This window comes from Rhamphochromis sp. 'chilingali', assembly GCF_963969265.1.
Source record: "Rhamphochromis sp. 'chilingali' genome assembly, chromosome: 8".
In the NCBI taxonomy this organism is placed as follows: domain Eukaryota; kingdom Metazoa; phylum Chordata; class Actinopteri; order Cichliformes; family Cichlidae; genus Rhamphochromis; species Rhamphochromis sp. 'chilingali'.
In genome coordinates, this window is record NC_137935.1 from 377,501 (window position 1) to 387,478 (window position 9,978).

Genomic DNA, 9,978 nt, shown 5'->3' on the forward strand with positions numbered 1-9,978 from the left:
ACTTATGAGGTTAGTGCAGCTGAGATAACCGACGCAGCCTGCCTCGTTCACTGACACCACCGCACAAACGTTTTAAACCTACAGTCTGAATATGGCCACGCCCCAGTTTCTCCTCATTAGGAAGCAGGCTGACCTGTTTTCATCAATGTGGTCTGAACACGTCCAGCATTAACACTGAGTGACAGGGATCGTTATCAGGACGTGAGGTGACATCGTCAGGATGTGTAAACAAACTGAGGTGAGAAGAATCCATGTGTGAGAGAAACACTCACGCACACGTCTGTGAGCGAGGCCGCTGTTTGCAGAGAGAGGCTAACCTTACCTGCAGGTAGTTCTCCAACCACAGAATAGCTCTGACGTCCAACATGTTGGTGGGCTCTGAAACACAAAACATGGAGAATACGTCACAGACCTCCTCCTCCCATCACAGCTGCAGCGAGGGAGGTGTGACTCACCATCAAGCAGCAGGAGGTCGGGCCTGCAGAAAAGAAACCAGAGAAGAAGAAATCATCAGCTGAGCATCGATCTGTAGACTCCCGTCATCTTTACCCTGTGTGTGTGTGTGTGTGTGTGTGTGACTGTGTCTGTGTCTGTGTCTCTGCGTGTGTGTCTCTGCGTGTGTGTGTGTGTGTGACTCTGCGTGTGTGTGTGTGTGTGTCTCTGCGTGTGTGTGTGTGTGACTCTGCGTGTGTGTGTGTGTGTGACTCTGCGTGTGTGTGTGTCTCTGCGTGTGTGTGTGACTCTGCGTGTGTGTGTGTGTGTGTCTCTGCGTGTGTGTGTGTGTGTGACTCTGCGTGTGTGTGTGTGTGTGTCTCTGCGTGTGTGTGTGTGTGTGTCTCTGCGTGTGTGTGTGTGTGTGTCTCTGCGTGTGTGTGTGTGTCTCTGCGTGTGTGTGTGTGACTGTGCGTGTGTGTCTGTGTGTGTGTGTGTGTGTGACTGTGCGTGTGACTGTGTGTGTGACTGTGCGTGTGACTGTGCGTGTGACTGTGTGTGTGACTGTGCGTGTGACTGTGCGTGTGTGTGTGACTGTGTGTGTGTGTGTGTGACTGTGCGTGTGTGTGACTGTGTGTGTGTGTGTGTGACTGTGCGTGTGTGTGACTGTGTGTGTGTGTGTGTGACTGTGTGTGCGTGTGTGTGACTGTGTGTGTGTGTGTGTGTGACTGTGTGTGTGTGTGACTGTGCGTGTGTGTGACTGTGCGTGTGTGTGTGTGTGTGACTGTGTGTGTGTGAGACTGTGTGTGTGTGTGACTGTGCGTGTGTGCGACTGTGTGTGTGTGACTGTGCGTGTGTGCGACTGTGCGTGTGTGTGTGTGTCTGTGTGTGCGACTGTGCGTGTGTGTGTGTGTGTGTGTCTGTGTGTGTGTGTCTCTGTGCGTGTGTGTGTGTGTGTGTGTCTGTGTGTGCGACTGTGCGTGTGTGTGTGTGTGTGTGTCTGTGTGTGTGACTGTGCGTGTGTGTGTGACTGTGCGTGTGTGTGTGTGTGTGTGTCTGTGTGTGTGACTGTGCGTGTGTGTGTGTGTGTGTGTGTGACTGTGCGTGTGTGTGACTGTGTGTGTGTGTGTGTGTGTGTGTGTGACTGTGCGTGTGTGTGACTGTGTGTGTGTGTGTGTGTGTGTGTGTGACTGTGCGTGTGTGTGACTGTGTGTGTGTGTGTGTGTGTGACTGTGTGTGTGTGAGACTGTGTGTGTGTGTGACTGTGCGTGTGTGCGACTGTGCGTGTGTGTGTGTGTGTGTGTCTGTGTGTGCGACTGTGCGTGTGTGTGTGTGTGTGTGTCTGTGTGTGTGTGTCTCTGTGTGTGTGTTTGTGTGTGTGTGTGTCTGTGTGTGTGTGTGTGTCTGTGTGTGTGTGTCTCTGTGTGTGTGTGTCTCTGTGTGTGTGTGTGTGACTCTGCGTTTGTGACTCTGCGTGTGTGTGTGTGACTCTGCGTTTGTGACTCTGCGTGTGTGTGTGTGTGTGTGTGTCTCTGTGTGTGTGTGTGACTGTGTGTGTGTGTGTGTGTGTCTGTGTGTGTGTGTCTCTGTGTGTGTGTGTGTGTGTCTGTGTGTGTGTGTCTCTGTGTGTGTGTGTGTGTGTGTCTGTGTGTGTGTGTGTCTGTGTGTGTGCGTGTGTGACTCTGCGTGTGTGTGTGTGTGTGTGTGTGTGTCTCTGTGTGTGTGTGTGTCTCTGTGTGTGTGCGTGTGTGTGTGTGTGACTCTGCGTGTGACTCTGCGTCTGTGTGTGACTCTGTGTGTGTGACTCTGTGTGTGTGACTCTGTGTGTGTGACTCTTTTTTGTGTGTGTGACTCTGTGTGTGTGTGTGTGTGACTGTGTGTGCATCACTTACCGAGCAAACAGAGCTCTGGCCAGTGCCAGTCTCATCCTCCAACCTCCAGAGAACTCCCTGCAGAGAAAACACACTCAGCATGACACTAAACAGGAGTGTGTGTGGGGGGGGGGGGGACATGTGACTCACTTTGTGGCCTGCTGTTGCATTCTGGGAGAAAATCCAAGACCAGCCAGGATGACAGACGCTCTGATTGGACGAGAGAATAACAGCTTCTTTAGTCTGTGGGTTTCAAACCGACACCCTCTCCGGTGTTTGTCCTCTGAGTAGATACATCAGCAGCAGGCGAAGCCTCGCCATGGCGCCCCCTGCTGGTGAAAACCTCTCACAGCACTTCACGTCTAACTTGAGGTACGAACGCGACTGGATGGAGGCTTTGTGCTCAGTGGGCGGGTCTACCAGCTTTTATGCATCTTATTGGTTAAACTCCTCATAAACCTGCCCTCTACCCGAGACACAGAGGTGAACTTGAGGAGCCGGGGATCAAACCATCGACCTCACGATTACAAATTCATCACCACATCTGTGCTGACTAGCTTCTCGATTCTCAAGCGCGTCCTTCATCACACAGGTAAACGGACACGCTCAGACGTCACACGTGCTCAGTGACCTGATGATCAGCGAGAGGCTCGTACTGCTGTCTGAACACACAAGGGGCCGGATTTAGACCTTTAACTTCCATCTGTTCAGGGTCGGTGGGGGTGGAGCCTATGTCGGGGCAAACCTGACATCATGTGACTGGACTATGGGCGGAACCCTTGCAGACTGCTGTGAGGCAGCAGCACTAACCCCAGAACCACCGCGCCGCCTTAACTTTCACTTCATCAGGAGATTTAAAGGTTTTCCATGTTTTGAGGCGCTGCGTCGGGTGCTGTGTCAGCCTGCAGCCGCACTCATCGCCTCCACCGAGCTGTCTGCACGTCAGCCCTGCTCTCGCCGACCGTTGGCTCATCGTTAAGACTTGTTTTCTCACATCTGGATCCCAATAATCACGGCGGCTTCACAACGTTTTCCAGCCCGACGTAGACTCTGTGGTTACGCACTGTGTTCTGTGGGCGGGGCTGATTTAACGCGGTGTACCTGGGCACCCGTCTTTTTCCCTGCCGGCCGGGTAATAGCAGCATTATCGAGCTCACGGACGTGTACGACTTTATCACAGAGCCTCGAACACGCCGCCGCCTTGGAGGATCACAGCAGAGGACGAGGAGAAATCTTTCCTGTCAGCTGCAGGGAAAAACACCAGTGAAGAAGAACACCAGCGTGTCGGTGCGGTTGTCATAGTTACCGGGCCGGCGCCTTGTCAGCTTCGATCTCCTCCAGCTTTCCGTAGATCTCGGACAGCCGCACGCTCTCCATCCCGTCGGCACTGAAACAACACGCATCAGAGACAGCTGCAGCTGATTGGACAAACACGCCGCCTGCTGCACTCTCATTAGCTGAATTAAATGTGAGAGATGTTCTGCGAGTCACGCCTCAGAGCGTTTTTCTTACGTTCCATTGGCGATGCGAGCATTCAGCCTCCTCTCCTCGCCCAGCAGGTCCTCCCGCACCGTGTCGCTCTCCAGGACGCTCTGCAGCGCCGACGTTTCGTCCCCTGCCACTTCCTGCTCCACGTGCAGGATGGAAATGTGAGCCGGGACACGGAGACTGCGACTTGCCAGCATCTTCAGCAGTGTCGTTTTCCCCAGGCCGTTGCGGCCGATCAGGCCGTACCGCCGGCCCGACGCCAGGCTCAGCTCCGCCCCCTGCAGCAGACATCTGAGACACAAACGGCAGTGTGAGAAAACGAGCCGTCCCACCCCGCTGCGCCCCCGCTGGTGTTTTCCGAGCGCTCACCTCTCTCCGAAGGACACGTCAAAGTTCTCGATGCGGATGTCGTAGCTGCGGTTCTTCCCCGATTGGTCGACTCGGCTGTCCTTCTTACTGCTGGCCTGACTGGCCGACGCCTCCTCCAGGACTCTGAGGAAACAGGAGGACAGGTGAGAGGGGCACAGGTGTGTGCAGGTGATGACAGGTGGACGGTGGACTCACAGTGGGCTGGAGGCCTTCTGCGAGTCCTTCTCGCTCCTGCGCTCGTGTTTGGCTTTCAGCTTCGCCTCGGCTTTCTCCAGCTTCTTGGCGTCGACCGTCTGAAGACAGAAAGCAGAGGAGCGCTCAGTAACACCTGCCGTAACCTGAGAGACAGGTCCCGCCGAGAGCAGCGGGCCAGAACGCCACGCTGCATTTAATGCGGAGCGTTCAAACTCGCAGTGTGACCGATGAGACCCAACCCCGCCTTCAGCTCGCCTCCTCGTGACTCTGCCGACAGTCTGAGGAGCTCATGTGGTTTTCACATCTGTCATGTGTTCATTTAGCTTTGGTCGTAATTTAGGCGTCTACTTTCTTCTGGTTTTAGTCGAAGCAGCATCAGGACGTTCCAGTTTGTCGCGTTGCCCCTGAGTGGCCGTGTTTTCATCACATCCACTGTGAAATGTGTCGCTGCTCCTTTTTGTCGCGTTTTGTGAGAAACAGGAAGCTAGCTGAACTGTTTCCTGGGCAGATCGAACCTGACTGCGCAGGAAGGTCGCTTCTGATTGGACCACTTCCACATTCGTCACACCTTTCTACACAACTCAGTTCTGATTGGCTCTCGTCTGTGCTGAACGTTTCCATCCATCTCGTTTGACTGGCAGACTAACGTGTCGATACACAAATGCTGGTGACCAAACCCGGACACGTGCAGGCTAAAGCTAGTGCTAAATCAATCATCTGCTGATTGAATCGAAGGCTTATTGATGATCGTCCATCACGGCTTTTTTGACTTTTTAGTCAGAGGCTGTAATCTTTGTCCCGCGCAGCCAGGCTAACGTCACCACGAACGAGTCTCCCAGGTTTCCGGTACATACCGTGTTCTGAGCACGTCTCATCATCCAGATGCCCTCAGCGTCTTTGGCTGCAGAAACTGAGGAGAAGGAAACGGGCAGATCAATACATGACATGACATCAATAAGTAATAATATTAATGGCGTTTGTCTTCGCAGACAGCAGGTGTAGTGGGCACACACGTGACATTAAACTGACTGAGTCAAAACGTGATTCATCAGACCTGCCCAGCTTCTTGCATGCTCCCTGGTCCAGATCTGATGCTCACGTGCCCGATGTTGCTGCTTTCAAAGGTGGACAGGGGTCAGAGGTCCAAGTGTGACCTTTCTGTCAGACCCAGCATGAACTGTTCCAGCAGCTCGTCTGCTGAGAGTCGACGGCTCACAGATCCTGAAGCTGCAGGTTTCGTCACTCTGACCAACACTGACTGAACCAGCGGCAAAAGAAGATCAAACTGCGCTTCACGTTTGATAACCATGCTCATGAGCTCCCTCTGACTTTGGCTGCTGTACTTCCTGCACAGCTCTCTCTCTCTCAGCACTCAGAGACCAGTTTACCATCAAATCTCTGCTTCCTGCATTATTCTCTGTTTATTAGCCACCAGTCTGCTGCTGTGTTCAGTGCTGTCGGCCTCTGACAGCAAAGCCTCGTCTCTGCTGTTCAAACTGAACGAATGGAAACAAATGACTGCTCAGCTGTGTCTGTAATCAAACCTCATCAGGTCATGTTCACATGTTGATTCATGGTTTGCTTCAGTTTTTGATCGACTGCAGAATATTTTTAAGGTTTTCTGCTATAAAAAGCCAGAACAGGAAAACCTGCTTCATGTTTCTCTGTTGGATCCTCAGTTACACCTGCTGTGATGCTCACACCTCTGATGAAGTCTCAGTGTCAGCTTTGGTTTATACACAGATATGAAACATGGATGTGTGCTGATAAATGATCAGAATTAGAATATTTCTGACTGTCTGAGTCAAAACTGACACAGTGACGATACTCAGCCCTAGTTTTACATTCTTCAGAATTGCCCCCCTTTGCTTTATATTTCTATTCTCTCCATGAGCTTCGTGAGGTCGTCTCCTGAAATGGTTTCCAACAGAGTTCCCAGACATGCTGAGCACCTGTTGGCCCTTTTGCCTTCACTCTGCGCTCCATCTCATCCCAAACCATCTCCACTGGGTTTAGGTGCCTGTGTCTGGCGCACCACTCCATCACTCTCCTTGGTCACAGAGCCCTCACACAGCCTGGAGCTGTGTTTGTGCTCATTGTGCCGTTGAAGAATAAATGATGGCATGTTGCTGCAGGATGCTGTTGTAGCCATGCTGGGTCAGTGCGCCTTCAGTTTGGAATAAATCCCCAACAGTGTCACCATCAAAGCCCCCTCACACCATCACACCTCCTCCCCCATGCTTCACAGTGGGAACCATGCATGTAGAGACCATCAGTTCACAAGACATGAACTGGTGGAGCCAAAGATCTCAGATGTGGACTCATCAGACCAAAGCACAGATGGTCTAACGTCCACTCCTTGTGTTTCTTGGCCCAAACAAATCTCTTCTCTTGTAGCTTTTCCTTAGTCGTGATTTCTCAGCAGCTATTTGACACAAAGGCCTGATTCACACAGTCTCCTCTGAACATGCAGAGATGTGTCTGCTGCTGGAGCTCTGTGAGGCATCTATCTGGGCTCTGATCCGAGCTGCTGTTAACTTGTGATTCCTGAGGCTGGTGACTCGGATGAATGTTTCCTCAGCAGCAGAGGGGACTCCTGGTCTTCCTGTCCTGGGGCGTCCTCGTGTGAGCCAGTTTGATCCCAGTGCTGGATGGTTTCTGTGACTGCACTTGGGGACACATTCAGCGTTTCAGCAGTTTTCTGGACTGACTGACCTTCAGTTCTTAAAGTAATGATGGACTGTTGTTTCTCTCAGCTGATTGGTTCTTGCCATAAGATAAATTCCAGCAGTTGTCAAACAGGCTGTCAGCTGTGCACCAACCTGTCAAATGAACCCTGACAGGCACACCTGTGAGGTGAAACCATGTCAGGTGACTACATCATGAAGCTCACTGAGAGAAGGCCGAGGGTTTGCAGCGCTGTCAACAAAGCAAAGGGAGGAAGCTAAAATATAAACATATTTAGAGTTGTTCTTTGCTACATTACTCCGAAAAACCATCGAATGAGAAGGTGTCCAAACTTTTGATTGGTAGCGCGCACACACACACACACACACACACACACACACACACACACACACACACACACACACGGTGTGTTCTGGTTAGGTGCGTGTTAGGAGTGTGTTTGGTTTCTGCACTCTTACAGCCTCTGTGTGTGTGCGTGCTCCTCCGCGTGTTGACCTTACCGCTGTCTGCAGAGATCTGGGAGAGCTGCACGGGAGCGTCCAGCAGCACCTGCCTCTGAGCGCCGCGGTGGTGGTTTCTGAAAGACACAAAGACACACACACCTTCACATTAGCACGCCACCTCTCCCGACGGCCCAGACCCCGCCCACCCAGTCCTCACAGTTTCAGCGTGTTGAACATCTGCAGACAGATGTCTCGGATGTCATCTTCGTTTTTACTGTCAGCTGACACCTCCTGCAGCACGCCGCCGACCGCTTCGTAAACCTCCTCGCTGTCCTCGAAATCCGCCCCGCCGCCATCCAGAACCCCTGAAACACAAACACACCTCAGCAGGAGGACCAGCAGCTCCAGGCTGCGTGTCTGCTCCCGTTCACACACCACGAGGAAGAAGCTGGTGGAAACCCTCCTAATGTCAGAGCCCCCACCAGCTGCCTCTGGGCTGGATCAATCACAGGATCAATAATTGAGTCTCAGGGTTTCTGCTTCCTCTAATGCTGCTTCCGTGTTTCCGCTACCTGTGGATCTCTCAGGCCGTGCTAACCCAGGTTCAGGTCCAGGCGTGCCGGGTTATGCCGTGCTAGCCGGTGTCCCTGCTCTGAGTGCTGTCAACCCGGTTAGCTCGTTAGCTCATTGGCTAAAGAGCAGCCGCTGTCAGGCTAACCCCCGTCGGCTCCGGGCCGGCGGACAGCGGCTCGCTCCCCCCGGACAGCGGCCCGGTGCCCGGCCTCTCACCTGTGATGTAGTCGAACAGCTCCGCGTCGATCTCAGGAAACTCGCTCTTCAGGATGTCCACGTACGTCGCCATGATAGCCGACCCCGAACACCGCCTGGACGCGCATGTGCCGGTATGCGACAGCGCTGTGAACTCTGGGAGATGACGTTTGTGGAGCGGTTGACGTCAGCGGTGAAGGAGCCCCTGCTTTTCTTTTCTTTTTTTAAGAAAAAAAAATCCTGTTATTGTCTGAATTCCTGACTTTTCCAGGATGTTACGTCATTTTAAATAAAATAAACTAAACAATAAAAAACCCTCAAGCGTAAACCTGCATTCTCTCTGCTGGCCAGCAGGGCGGCGACTCCTGCATCATGAGCCTCCTCTCAGATCTTCCTCTCCTCCGCCCGCCTGGCAGCTCCATCTTCAGCCGCCATCCTCTGCACATGCTCAAACCTGCTCAGCCTCTGTGACTCTGAGCTATCCCTGTGATGGACTCATGTCCATGCTGCTCACTGAGCACCTCCTCCTCCTGTTTATTAAATTATAATAAAAACGACATGAGTGAGTACAGAGATCTGCTCACCGCAACAAAGCTGGGAATTACAGTAGTACGACAAGTATTACTGCTGTATTAGCAGTAGTATGGTAGCGTGCCAGCAGTATTATACTATTATAAGCACTGTATTACATTGTTAATAGTATTATTGCATTAAATAGTTATAGTACTGTGGTATCAGTAGCAGTATTGTACAAAGCACTGGGCTGTATCTGTTGTAGTATTACAGCATTAGAAGCAGTAAGAGCATTACAAAAGTAATATTATAATAACAACTGTAGTATTGCTGTACACATATACAAATACCTGTCAGTGATCGCCTGCAAAAAATCAGAACACAGTACGATGGGCAGTAATCTTAAAAGAGTATTGGAGTATTTCAGCAGCATCGTGACTGCTCGCCAGGCTCTCTGTTCCAGTGTCTCTGTGGTAGTACTACAGTAATGTAACAGTAGTATTAAGTATTACAGTGGTAGTGAGCAGTGTTGGTCAAGTTACTTGAAAAAAGTAATCAGTAACTAATTACTAATTGCTTCCCCAAAAAAGTAATCCCGTTTCTTTACTGATGACTTATTTTCAAAGTAATTAATTACTTAGTTACTTTTTAAAAACATGATTTACAACCTGAAGAGGTGATAAAGTGATAGATCTTTCAGCCCAATTCTACTTTTTCTGCATAATCCATCATACAAAATGTAATCAAATGCAAAAGTCTCTTTTTAAAACTTGTTTTATTAGTTTTAATCTTTTAACTTTATGCATCAAGCAAAAATTTAATTATCTGCATCATTCTCTGACTGGAAGAAATTAGTTTAACATTTAAACCTATTTCCTGCACATTCCAGCACATAAAATAAAATATTTTTTGTGTTTTCACTCAGTCTTTCAAATAGATGCAAGTAAAACACAGCAGAAAATAAATAAAGTCAAAGACTCAGCGGTCCTGTTGCTCTATTTTCACCTGTAAAGCAGGACTGGGGCAGGCGGAGGTTTACCCTGGTGCAGGTGTGCCGCGGTCAGTGGAAGAATCCACAAGGTTGTCTGTGAATTTCCTTGGCAGCTACTCGGTGCTTGTTTGGAAGTTTAGGGGTTTTTCGCTGTAAAAAGAAGTTTTCTTCCCACGCACAGCGGGCACTAATGTTTTTGTCACTTTTTATGGAATCAAAC

At 50.7% G+C, this 9,978-nt stretch overlaps 1 protein-coding gene across 2 annotated transcripts in view; it reads right to left on the bottom strand.

Moving 5' to 3' along the window:
* The window catches only part of abcf3 (ATP-binding cassette, sub-family F (GCN20), member 3), a 12,507-nt gene extending 4,072 nt beyond the window's left edge, over positions 1-8,435 (bottom strand). Inside the window, exons 1-12 of one of the 2 annotated variants that reach the window (XM_080890156.1) lie at positions 8,276-8,435; positions 7,704-7,851; positions 7,544-7,620; positions 5,210-5,265; positions 4,356-4,453; positions 4,161-4,283; positions 3,816-4,082; positions 3,610-3,690; positions 2,454-2,513; positions 2,325-2,381; positions 456-478; positions 323-378 (exon numbers count right to left, since the gene is read on the bottom strand). In XM_080890156.1, the coding sequence (XP_080746282.1) occupies positions 323-378; positions 456-478; positions 2,325-2,381; positions 2,454-2,513; positions 3,610-3,690; positions 3,816-4,082; positions 4,161-4,283; positions 4,356-4,453; positions 5,210-5,265; positions 7,544-7,620; positions 7,704-7,851; positions 8,276-8,348 (1,119 nt within the window). In that variant the 5' untranslated portion in view covers positions 8,349-8,435. The remainder of the gene's footprint in view (positions 1-322; positions 379-455; positions 479-2,324; positions 2,382-2,453; positions 2,514-3,609; positions 3,691-3,815; positions 4,083-4,160; positions 4,284-4,355; positions 4,454-5,209; positions 5,266-7,543; positions 7,621-7,703; positions 7,852-8,275) is intronic. The other variant, XM_080890155.1, reaches the window with a different exon arrangement.
* Positions 8,436-9,978: the final 1,543 nt, after the last annotated feature.